This window comes from Echinops telfairi, unplaced genomic scaffold (assembly GCF_000313985.2).
Source record: "Echinops telfairi isolate 266 unplaced genomic scaffold, ASM31398v2 ScPeMD7_18;HRSCAF=68, whole genome shotgun sequence".
In the NCBI taxonomy this organism is placed as follows: domain Eukaryota; kingdom Metazoa; phylum Chordata; class Mammalia; order Afrosoricida; family Tenrecidae; genus Echinops; species Echinops telfairi.
This window is the reverse complement of record NW_022103915.1, coordinates 40,291,322-40,304,205: the sequence shown is the minus strand read 5'-3', so window position 1 is coordinate 40,304,205 and position 12,884 is coordinate 40,291,322. Positions and strand designations below refer to the sequence as shown.

Sequence of the window (12,884 nt, the reverse complement as noted above, 5' to 3'; positions counted from 1 at the left end):
TGCAAATATTACTTGAAGAGAAGAGCCTTGTCTACTCTTAGGCTCTGAATCTTGGCCAGTTACTAGCACCGTGTTGAACATTTCAAGGAATGAGAATTCCAGACCGCTTCATTGTACTCTCCTATGGAACCTATATACATAGACCAAGAGGCAACCATTCAAAAAGAAGAGGATGCTTCGAGGTTTAAGATCAGGAAAGGTGTACCGTTTCACCATACTTCCTCAGTTTGTGTGCTAAGCAAATAACCCAAGACCTGGACGACGTGAAAAACAGGACATCAGGACTAACGGAAGATGTTTTAATAACCTGTGATACACAGTTGACACAACCTTGCTGAAAACAGAAGACTTGAAGCATGTTACTGATGAAAATCAAAGGCTATAGCCGTTGATGTGGATCACACCTCAAAATAAAATAAAAATCCTGACAACTGGAGCAGTAAGCAGTGCCATGGTATGTGGAGAAAAGATGGATACTGTCAAGAATTTAATTTTATTTAGAGCCGCAGTCAGCACTCGTGGAAGCAGCAGTCAAGACATGCTGCATTGGGCAAATCTGTTGCCAAGAAAAACTCCTTTAAATAGTCAAAGAGTAAAGATGTTACCACGAGGACTAAGATGTGCCCAATCCAAGTCATGGGATTTTTCAATCTCATGCAAGGAGCCCTGGTGGCAGAATGGGTTGCTAACTACAATAAGTGGGTCAGCCATTCCAACCCACCAGCCGCTCCATTGGAGAAAGATGAGGTTGTTTTCTCCCCATTTACAGTCTCTAAAACGCAAAGGGTGCTTCTACTCTAAGGTGACCAGATTTTAACATTGGTAAAGTGGGACACCATTGATAAAACTCCTATCCTAGCGAAATAGCCACAGGGCAGCCAAAAACCGCATAACCTAGCTTGTCGTGCATTCTTTCCAAAAATCGGGACTTTTTTAAAACGCCGCGGGATGGGGGGAAAATTGTTAAAAATCGGGACTGTCCCGCCAAAAGAGGGACGTCTGGTCACCTTATTTCTGTCCTTAGGGCCACTGTGAGTCGGCAGCCATAGGACTGTTTGGGCTGTAATCCTTCGTAAACAGATTGCCAGGCCTTTCCTTTCCAGTGCCACTGGGTAGGTATGAACCACTAACTTTGAGGTTAGCCAACCATTGCAGATGGCTTGAGTCAGGGAACATCAAGGAAAGCACCTGTTTTCCATTGGGGAAACTATTAGCGCTTACTTTAAAATGCAGCTCTCTCCCCACATCCCCTTAAGTGCCCACCTTTTTTTGCCACCAATAGATGAATTTCCTATAGTACTAGTGGTAAATTTTTGATGTTGCTATTTTATTCATTCAACAAATATCTGCAGGGCCTTCTCTCTCTTTCTTTTATATAAATCATTTTATTGGGGGCTCTTACAGCTCTTATTACAACCCATATATCAATTGTATCAAGCACATTTGTTCATATGTTGCCATCATTTTCAAAAACCAGAGGGGAAGGGAGACGACGATCGGAGTGAGATTTGAAAATAATCAACAATTTACAATCTATCAGGGGGCCATGAGAGTTGGGGGCAGGAGCTGGGGGAGAAGGGAGGGAAAAAAGGAGGAGCTGATCCTAAGGCCTTAATGGAAAGTAAATGTCTAGAAAAGAACGATGGAATATATGTATGAATATGTCGGACACAATTGATGTATGGTTCGTAACAAGGGTTGTAAGAGCCCCCAATAAAATGGGGAAAAAAACACATAACATTTTCTTTCTACTTGAGCCCTTGGTATCAGCTCCTCTTTTCCCTCCCTCCCCTCTTACCTCCCACCCTTGTGATCACTTGATACATTATAAACTATTATTATTTTCATATCCTACACTGTCCATTGTCTCCCTTCACCCATGTTTCTGTTGTTTGTCCCCTTCGGGATGTTATATATCGATTATTGTGATTGGTTATTCTCCCCCTTCTCCCCCCACCTTCCCCCTACCCTCATGGTATCACTACTCCTATTTTTGTTCCTGAGGGGGTTATCTGTCCTGGGTTCCCCGTGTTTCCAGCTCTTATCTGTACCAGTGTACATGCTCCAGTTTAGCCAGGTTTGTAAGGTAGAATTGGGGTCTGATAGTGGGTTGGAGAAGAAGCATCATTGAAGAACTAGAGGAATGTTGTGAGTTTAGTCGGTGCTATACTATACTCCCCTGGCCGGCTCATGCCTTCCTTGTGACCCTTTGGTGAGGGGATTTCCAGTTGTCTACAGATGGGCTTTGGGTCTCCACACTATCACCCCCCTCGTTTGCATCGATATGATTATTTGTGTAGGGCCTTCTTGTAGAATCTACATACTAGAAGGAGCATATTGACTAGAGGTTTTTCATTCTTAGTTATAGCAGGCCAATTTTCTAATAACCATGTAGTTAATTGAGTACATTCACAGATCATTTAATTTACTTTTTAAATGTTTTGTAAACACGCAGAAAAAGGAATTGGAGGCCTGTGATTGATTCTGGTGAATACATTTAAAGCATACTCTAGTTTTATTCTACAAGAGTGCATTCTTTACTGGTCCAGTGATTACTGTAATTCTAATTCATTATGCACCATGACAACCTCTTCAGTGGGGTTATTATGTATGTTCACAGGATAATAGTTTCTGTTGAAACTTAATTCAATACTTTTATGTTAGTGAAATCTGCTTGGTTTCTTTGTGTCTTCTGATTATTACTAAGTGGTCTTTAATATGTAAAACAAACTAGAGATGTTGGCAACTGCATTTTGATTTCTTCTTGCTTATCTCACTGTCCTATAAAGTTAATAGAACAGCAGGAACATTAAAGATATTATAAAAATTAGATTCTGAAACTTATCATCTGTAAAAATTAGTAGCTAATCTCTATTCTAATTTAAAATTAAAAATGAGGTAAACAAGTTACATAGTCTATTGTTCATCTTAATACCTGCAAATCTAATAGGTCTGTTTGGACCAAAGGATAAAAATACTTCAAAATAATTTAGTTTAAAAAAAATCTTTTTTCCCTCCAAAGATAAAGATTCTTGGCTTAAAATTAGAATAGTTAAGTGACCCCCGAATCATTATACTCTCTGAAAGTAGTACAGCAACCATTTGCTATTATGACAAGCGGGAAATTTTGAGAATACTTGTTTTAGGAGTAAATACAACAACATTAGTACCTTACCCAACTAGTTGTGTCTTCTGGGAACATACCTATTCTCTGTTTATACTTTTGGGGGGCCAAATATCAGCCTTTAATGGGGTATGAGTTATTAATCGGGTAGCATGTTATGATTAAAAAATTAAAAACCATAGACTGGAGAGGTATACCAAGTTAATGTGAAACTCAGCCCTGTCAATTTTATCCTAGTACCTTGGACATGTAACATCACAGAACTTTTCCCCCTCTTCCATAAAATAAATACTGTCATAATTCTTTAGACTAGCTAGCTGTGAGGATTAAAGCAGCCAGAGTAAGTACTTAGTCAATGGTAGTTGTATGAGGAATACAATATGGTGATGCTATGTTTTGATATTCTCTCAGGTGAAGTGAAGGACAAAAGTGTTCAGGTGGTCGAGCTCCCCATTGTAGACAGTCTTCATCCCCGTCCTCCATATTTACCCCTGGCTGTACCGGAAGACCTTGCAGACCGACTCGTTCGAGTCCATGGTGATCCTGCAGTGTGGTGGGTGTCCCAGTTTGTCAAATACTTGATCCGCCCACAACCTTGGCTGGAAAAGGAAATAGAAGAGGCCACCAAGAAGCTTGGTTTCAAGCATCCAGTTATTGGGTAAGAATCTGATTTGTTCCGGATATCTGTCAACATTTTATTTGGAGGGAAAATTTTGGATATGATACATGACTCTTCTTATCGAGACAATGAGATGAAACTGTCACATTTACAGTTTTTTTAAAGCACTTTATTTTTAGGTTGCATTAATTGTGGTTATTTTACATTTTTGCTGTTCTGTTTTCTGGAAGACAGCTAACTGTAGACTAGAAGCTAACTTGAGAATAAGGGGTTTTTTGGTAATATGAAGTAATGTTAAAATTGTTGTTTAAAATTCTCTCCTGACCCACTTGGTTAAGGGAGATGGATCAGAATATATTTAGTCCTCTGCTTGGTTAAAGGAGATATATCAGGAAATCCTGCAAGCAATAAAGATTCCCAAAAAAAAGCTCCTTGACTGACAAGAATGTACTCCTGTACACATACATAACTCATGGAAAGAGGTGTTTTCTTGCAGTTCTTGATGTTAAATTTCATACTAATACAGTGATTCTCAACCTGTAGGGGGTCACCTAATGCATGCTGCATGTCAGATGTTTACATTACGATTCATAGCAGTAGCAAAATTACAGTTATGAAGTAGTAACAAAAATAATTTTATGGTTGGGGGTCACCACAGCATGAGGAACTTTATTAAAGGGTCTCAGCATTAGGAAGGTTGAGAACCACTGTTCTAAATACATCATTAGACCTAATGGAGAGAATATTAAACTAAGAGTTGAGGGACCTGGGTAATATTACTAGTGTTTCCCTTGTTGAATGATTTTGGGGTAAGTTACTTAATCATTATTTCACTGCCATTGAGTCCTTTCTGATTCATAGAGACCCATTAGTACAGGGTAGAACAACTACCCCATGGGTCCCCCCCAACATTGTAACAACTCTTAGCTTTCTCTCACTTTAATAATAGTATTGGGCTTTCATTTTCCCATCTGTGAAATAGGGAACATAACTTGTCTTAAAGATGAGAACAAGGTGATATGGACGAAGAAAGGAAATTTAGCTGTGTGAAAGAAATGTACTATAAAATACTGTCATCGCTCAAAGAGATCAATGGATAAATAGTTCTGAAAACAGACTACAGCTTATACTAGTTATAATAAAATTAGCCATTGATTAATATCAACATGTGTTAATTCATTCATTTTATTTACAGAACTTTTATTGACTCCCTCCTATGGTGAAGGGCAGAGATTAATTTCTTTAATGACATTTTCCTGCTCATTACGGTCAGTCTACAGTAGCAGCGACTGAGCACAAATAACCACTATACAGAGTAGACTAGGACAAATACCTTGGGAGAAAAATGAAATGCATTGAGGCTAGGAATCAAAATCAGAAAGGTATCGCTACAATATTTGAACAGGGTATTGAAAGTTGGAGGAAAATAACAGGAGACCCTACAACGTTTGTGGAAAAGTGAAATTGAAAGATGATAGAATTTTTCCATTAATTTTTTGAAACTTCCTCTTAATATAATTGACTTACCAGAATATTTACAATTACATGATCTCATTTGATCTCATAGCATAATCCTGTGCCCAGTGGGTGGAGATCACCATTTCACAGATGAGAAAACTAAGCTTATTGTAGAGAAATAAAATGTCTGCCGAAAGTTCCGGAGTTAATATAGGGAAAACTAGGACTAACCCAATTCAGTTCTCCTTCATACGATAACATCACTTTTCTGCAACACCAGTTTACTCATACAAAGATCCATAGTTCAGTGAACAGTGTTCAATTAAAATTTATATAGTCTTTGAGATGCATCATGTACTTTCGTTTCTGTGGGAGGTGAACCTTCTCAGTTTGTATTTCCTATAGTTCTGTGTACCACAAAGGTAGCCCTTTTCATTTGCTATCCATAGTCCACCAAGTTAAGAGTTCACCAGATACTGAAGACGGAAGTATCTCGGGCAGCTTCATTATTCGTACATTGACGTCGTCTGCCGCAGCAAAAAGAGGCACGACGAAGGCCCAAGAGTCTGAGTCTCATCCAGCTTCCACTACTAACAAGCTGATGGTTTAGGGAACTTACACGATCATTATGGCTCTGTGTGTGTGTGTGTTTAATGAGGTGATCTCGTATCTATGGTTTCTCCAAATTCTAACACAGTAGGTCTTTTTGTGCCTGCCTGTCATCCATTCATTTTATTCATTGTGTGTGGTGTAATTGGAAATGAATAAAATAAAGTTCTCTGCCCTGAAAGAACTTGATTCTTGAATAGCAAAGTCAGGCAAGAACACAAATAACTAACTTTTGTGAAGACTTAGTTGAAATGTATATAGGAGAAACCAGCTTCCCTTTGCCTTAAATATCTAGGTTTTTTATTTGTGGAAAATATATATAACAAAAGTTGCCATTTTAGCCTTTTAAGCATATAACTTAGTGGCCTTAGTTCACAATTTTGTGTAACCACTCCCAGAATTTATCTCTTAAAACTTCTTCATCACAAACAGAAAATCTATGTACTCTCATATTAAGCATAACTCCTCATCCACACCCTTCTTCTAGCCTCTCATATTTCTGTCTCTATGTATTTGCCTATTCTATAGATATTTCATATAAGGGGTATTATACATAGACTGTATTTGTGTATGCCTTATTTCACTTAGCATAATGTTTTTAAGATTCATCTCTATCATAGCACATATCAGAAAACCATTTCTCTTTATGTCTGGATAATATTCCATTGTATGTGTATACTATGTTTTATTTATTCATCCTTCTTTTGGTAGACTTGGGTTATTTCCAACTTTTCTTTATTGTGAATAATGTTTCTAAAGTATGTTGATGTATACAATCTGCTTGAGTTTTTCTTTCCATTCTTTGGATTATACCTAGGAATAGAATTGCAAGTTTTGTTATATTTTTGTTTACTGTAATGTCTGAAACATTAGTTTTCTTAATGTCAGATGAAGAACTTTATATTAAATGACTTCTAACATCCCATATCTACATTCACATTTTGACTCTCCTGTAAAAACTCGGTATGGCTCTCATTTTCAAATGCTCTTCTTTAGTTGTCCTCTCCTTTGCTGTTGTTTCAATTTTTGTTTCCATATTTCATGCCCCACATCTTCCCTGGTATCTTTGTATTTAACTGTAGAGAAGTTGCTGACAAAGTTAGAGCTAAAATAGAAAAAGAAAACTACATAGTGAAGCTAGAATATTAAAGAAAAATAAAACTCACCACCACCAAGTCAGTGCTGACTCATAGCGATCCTATATTTGGGGGGAGGGGGTATTGTCTTTTTCACCTCCCAGTAGTTTACTCTGTTCTCTCCCTGCCCAGTCATGAAACATGTTATGGAAACTCACTGGATTTGTTCTTTCTGCAATTCTGACTTTCAGGAGAAATGATGGCTCAGAAAGATGAGGGTAACAACAAAAAAGTGAAACAACCCAACCACAATGTGAGCAAAGGACTCGAGCAGACATTTCATCAGAGAAAGTTGTCAGATAGCTAGAAAGCACATAAAAAGATGCTCGCTCTCATAAGCTATTAAGGAAATAAAAGTACGATGAGCTTGTCACCTGACTTTCATTGGAATGCCAGTGATCAAGAAAACGGAAAACCAAGACTTCAAACCAGTTCATCATGGTTCAGGCGTGGCAGGTGGACACAAGGGTGTTGGGCATAGTACATGGCAACCAAATCTAGTTTCCTGTGCATCCGATTTGGGCCCAAGGAGGAAACATGCAGCAGTGCAGAAAACAGCAGGTGCTGGTGAGGGGTATGGCAAAACAGGAGCCCACATCCATTAGTGGGAGAAAATAAAATGGTACAGCTATTATGGAAAATAGCTCAGCAATTCCTCAAAAAGTTGAACATAGAATTACCATGTAATATGACTCAGCAGTCCTAATCCAAAATAATTCATTGCAGAAACATAAACCTGTACACCAGTGTTCCTTCACACATGAGTGAATAGGTGCAAACGGCTGAATGTCCATCAACAGTTGAATGGACAAACAAAATATGGTGTGTACATATTGCTTGCCATGAAGTACTGATAGCTGTTACAACACAGATGAACCTTGAAAGCATTGTGTTGAATAAAGTTAGTCGAATGCATAATGAAAAACTAGTTCCAGGACTGACCCTTGCTTATTGTTTCAGTTTTGCATTAAAGTTTCAGTCTAGTCAAAGTAAAGGTGCACATATGCTATGACCTGAAGGAAAATCAAAGTGACCACGAGTTGAAGTGAGGAGCTAGGGAGTGTTGGATGTAAGGAGAATCTCAATTTATGAAAACAAGCTATAGTTCTTAGTATTCATATTCTTGTTACCACTACAATTACTTTGGAAGTACTCAAATGTGAGGAGAATACTTTGGGAAGTCAATGTCTTTTTTTTTAGTGCAAGACAGTGTAAATCTGTGTCCCAAGTTTTACCATTTCCAGGGCCTTCTTCAGTAGGACAGGGGATCAGTACCGGCTTGTGTGTGCGAGTGAAAAACAGTGCATAGGACAAAACCGATGGATGGCTCCATGAACTTAAAAGAATAAAAATCCTTAACGGTGTGCCTGCTTTGACTATGCTATCAGAAGAGTCCATGCAGGTCTGTGACATTGTGGTGGACAGTTTTAAATTCTGTAAGTGACTCTGCAGTCACTGTCAAAAGTAGTAAAAGGAAGAAAGAACACAAAACTTGGTCTCAGTATTACAAACAATATCTTTAATGATCTATAATAGCAGCTGTGAAACCTAACACCACTTTGTCTCAGAAATTTTAAAAGTGATATATATATTTTTTGAATGGAAGGCTGGTGGGTATTTTACACATCCTAGTATGGATTATACCCCTTGAATCCTCCCTTATTCCTGATAAGCCAATTACTTTATAAGAAAACATTCTTTAAAGGCTTCATTTATTTTTTACTTCTTCTTGTTCTCTTAGTATGACTTGCAAGTATATTTAGAATGTATGTATTTGTTATTTTTTAATATTTATTTTTTCCTGATAGTGAAAATGAACCCTAAAAATGGTCTAGGAATACCATCATTCCACCATGAGTTCCCATGGAGGGCCATCTACATAAGGATATTATGAGCAGAACCTGAATTTCTCCTTTATGTATCTCCCCTCACCCCTCAGGGTCCATGTCCGACGTACAGACAAAGTGGGAACAGAAGCAGCCTTCCATCCCATCGAGGAGTACATGGTGCATGTTGAAGAACATTTTCAACTTCTCGCACGCAGGCTGCAAGTGGACAAAAGACGAGTATACTTGGCCACAGATGACCCTTCTTTATTAAAGGAGGCAAAAACGAAGTAAGTTAAAGCAACTGATGACCTAGAGTATGATTTTTCTTTCTATTAGAAAGGATGCTTAATCCTATGATTCTTGTTATAATAATATTACCAGTTATTGGAGTTTTTAAATGCATATTGTATCCTGGTGAATTTAATCAAAGCATATTTTTATTAGGCATATCTGATAGTGTCTTATAACAAAAAGATCTAAAGTGAACCCAATCATTAACTTATGCATCATTACCAGTCGTCATCGGCATCACTACAGATGTTTGCTAATCATATAGGGCTGCTAATAATAAAAGGTACTTTACCTTATTTCAGTATCTTCGCTCAAAATTATGGGCAAGTGAACATATATGTTAGAAAAAGTTTTCATCCTATAAGTTTATACTAAAGAAAGTTAAAGAACTGAAAGATGAGATATGTTAGTGGCAGAATAATGACTCTTAATATGTATTGTGTAGTAACAATCATTTGTGAAGCCTGTTTCAGGTACTGTGCTAGATGGTGGGGTTTCTGTGATAACCAAGACCATCTTAGCTCTCAAGGAACCCCAGATCTACTGGGGAACAAATAATTACACAACAGCATAATGCTCCTGTAGGGTTGAACATAGGGTATAAGGAAGACAGACACATAGATAAAATTCTGGTCGGTCTTGCGATTTCTCATCAGAGAATCTAGGTGAACCAGCAGTTAGTGTTTATTTACTACCAGTAAATAGAGGACTTATTAAATGTACGTGAGAGTAGAAAATGAGAGAGGGGATTTCAGGCTTGGCTTTGCCAGATGACAGTCTTCAAGAACAGTCAGCCTTGAACCTTGATTGGGTTCGTTGTCCCTGCTTTGTACATTCCTCTGTCATAGTGTTTAGTAGTTCCTCCGCTCTGTCTCCTTCACTAGTTTATAAGCATTTTGCACAGTTCCTATTATTTGTAAGTAGCCAATGGATATTAAACTAATTTTTAATACTATCAGTATAAAAACTTTTTATTACCAGTTACTCATTTAAGTTACTTAGCTGTTCAATTAAGTAACATATTATTTTTATGCCACAGAAGAAACAAACTTAGAATGATGACTATAATACAGGTGTTTATTCAAGTCATTAGTTAATAGGTTAAATCCTATTTCTCTCTTAAAGAATATAAGTTAACATGCTAGAAATTGCTATACATTAATAAAAGCAGGTGCCGAAACATTTCCTGACCAAGTGTAACCATGGAAAAATATGAACTATAGATTAAATGACCCATTGGGCACAAAATACAATAAAATTTTACAAACATTTTTTTTCCATTTTGAGGTTCAGACTTAACAAGCGGCTTCAAAAAGTCATAGAAAAATATCCGTTATCTTTTCATTCAATTTCTCCATGAATTTTTTAAGCCCCATGCATGAGAGAAAATAGTTTACCACGCTCCTTTATTTTAAAACTATACAATGAATTTGAAGCTTGTTTGAAGAAACAGATATCAGTTTTATCTACTCTCATTTGTTTTTGAATATATCACAAATTTTTCCTCTTTTTTGCTTGATTGGAAAAATATTTCCTGTCATTAGAAAATGTGCAAATTGGAAAATAAAGAAAAATACTATACACAGTCCCATTACTCAGTGGCAACAACTGTTTAATTATTTACATGTGCCTTCCGGTTGCCTAGATTAACATTTTTAATAGTTGATCGTGGTGGTGCGCTTGTTGTTAAGTGAGATTGAATTGATTCTCATCCATAGCAACCCCTGAGTACAACATTTAAGACCTGCCTGGTCCTGCACCACCCTCACAATCATGGTTATGTTTGAGCCCATTAGGATAGCCACTGCGTTCTTCTATCTCCTTGAGGTTTTTGTTCTTTTTTCACTGAGCCTCTGCAGTAGCAAGATGTCCTTCTCCAGGGACTGGTCACTTCTGATACGATGTGCCCAATGTCACGTGAGGGAAAGGTCTCACTGTTTTCACTGTTAAGGAGCGTTCTGGATGTCCTTCTTCAAAGATATATTTTTTTCTTTTTCTGCAATCCCTGCTAGATAACATATTCTCAGTGTGTTAGTCTGGGTTGACTAGAGAAACAAATCCAGAGACACTCATATGTGTGTAAGAGACAACTTTGTATCAAAGAATAATTATCTGTTAAAAAAACGTCCCAGCCCAGGACAAATCAAGTCCATAAGTCCGATACTATACCATATGTCCGATACCAGCCCATAAATTCATCTTTAGACTTACACAGCCAAGTAATGATGCTGAATGCAAGATCACAGGCCAGTGGGTGGAAAGTCTTGTAGATCCAGTGGCAATGGAAGCATCTCAGCACTGGCGTGGGTCTCCATGTGGCTTCTCCAGCTCCAGGGCTCTGGCTGCCATCAGTGTGGCTCCATGTGGCTTGTCAACAGGAATGTCAAGCAGAGACTGTGCCGACTCCAGCAGGGAAGAGAGGAAAACTCCCAGAATCCTCTGGAGGAAGCCATGACCACAAGGAGGCATCAAGTAGGCTGTGACCTGAGAGGCTAGATTCCACCCCTAGAACCTATTTAACAAGTTGACATGAAATTACGTAACTACCACACTTAGTAACACAATAATTTGCACGCATCAGTGCTTCTTCGGTGGTGTTCCTTATTATCCAACTTTCATAGTCACATGACACAATGAAAAATACCATGGCTTGGGTTAGCCACACTTTATTTATCTATGTGATATACTTGCCTTTTAAGAACTTTAGAACTTGGGAGGATGTTGGAGAGGCTGATTGGCCAGGGTGGGGTGGGGGCTGGGAGGGTTGGGGAATGGGCTCTGGAGAATGACTGGGAGGAAATAGGGTGCTGTTGAAAGCTGCATTGAATAGTATCAGCAAGAAAAGGCAGCAGCTCTGCACAAGACCCTTGACAACTTCAGTGACATTTCCTTAGGCGATTCAAAAGTGGAAGCAATCTGAAATTTCCAAACCACCCTGGGCGGGGTCCTAGCAAAATAGCAGCCAGTCCAAGCCAGTTTCTGAAAAGAAAGCAGGCCCTGAGGGAGAGGCATCTGATGCGGAAGGATAGCCCCTTCCTGGGGGTGGTCTCAGGCCCCCCCACCTCCACCTCCCAGACTCGGGCCAGCACCGCCCTCCAGAAACTGGCCCAGCTAGAGACCAAGATCCGGAGCTGCAAGGTGCAGTGGGGTCTGTCCTATGCCAAATCTGACCCCCAGACCTCAGAGGCCAGCCTGGCAACGGGGGCCAAGGGACCTACTGAACTCTCCTTGCAGGCCACAGACTAAACCTCCCAGGGATATATATGGCCAGACACAGAGCCGGGGGCCAGACAGCCGGCTCCTCCAGAAAGAGCCCCACCGAGCCCACAGCCCCTGCAGTGCGCTGGGTGAAGAGCAGGCCCTCCAAGCACCCGTGCTGCGAGCACCTGCCAGACCTCCTACCCGCCTGACAGCGAAGAAGAGATGAGGTAGCTGCTGGGAAGCTTGCTGGATTCCTCCAGGGAGGAAGGAAGGTGGAGGAATCGAGGTTTCCCCGGCAAGGAAGTCCGTGAGATGAGCCAAGCACAAGTCCCCTGGTTGGGTCAGATCCCATCGTGGCTGGCAGGCCTGTCTCTGGTGTGAAGCTTCCCAACCTCAAGCCATTCCGGAAGCCATGGCTGCCATCCATCCAGCCAGCCAGCTGGACCCGCCCTGCATCCATTCCAGAACGTGCTCCCTACACACCCCCAGTCCGGCAGCGCAGCCTCCCAATAGGCAGGGCTCTCGGTCACAAGCCCTGCGTCTACGTCTGGGTCCCCGAGAATGAGGCGCCGCACCACACTCCTGTCCTCCCCCAGAAGGAGTGAGGCCAGGCCTTC

At 39.8% G+C, this 12,884-nt stretch overlaps 1 protein-coding gene across 2 annotated transcripts in view; it reads left to right on the top strand.

Moving 5' to 3' along the window:
* Nucleotides 1-12,884, top strand: part of FUT8 (fucosyltransferase 8) — a 166,790-nt gene that overhangs the window by 135,811 nt on the left and 18,095 nt on the right. For both annotated transcript variants that reach the window (XM_004698659.2, XM_045288156.1), the window contains 2 exons: nt 3,536-3,782; nt 8,886-9,062. In XM_004698659.2, the coding sequence (XP_004698716.1) occupies nt 3,536-3,782; nt 8,886-9,062 (424 nt within the window). The remainder of the gene's footprint in view (nt 1-3,535; nt 3,783-8,885; nt 9,063-12,884) is intronic.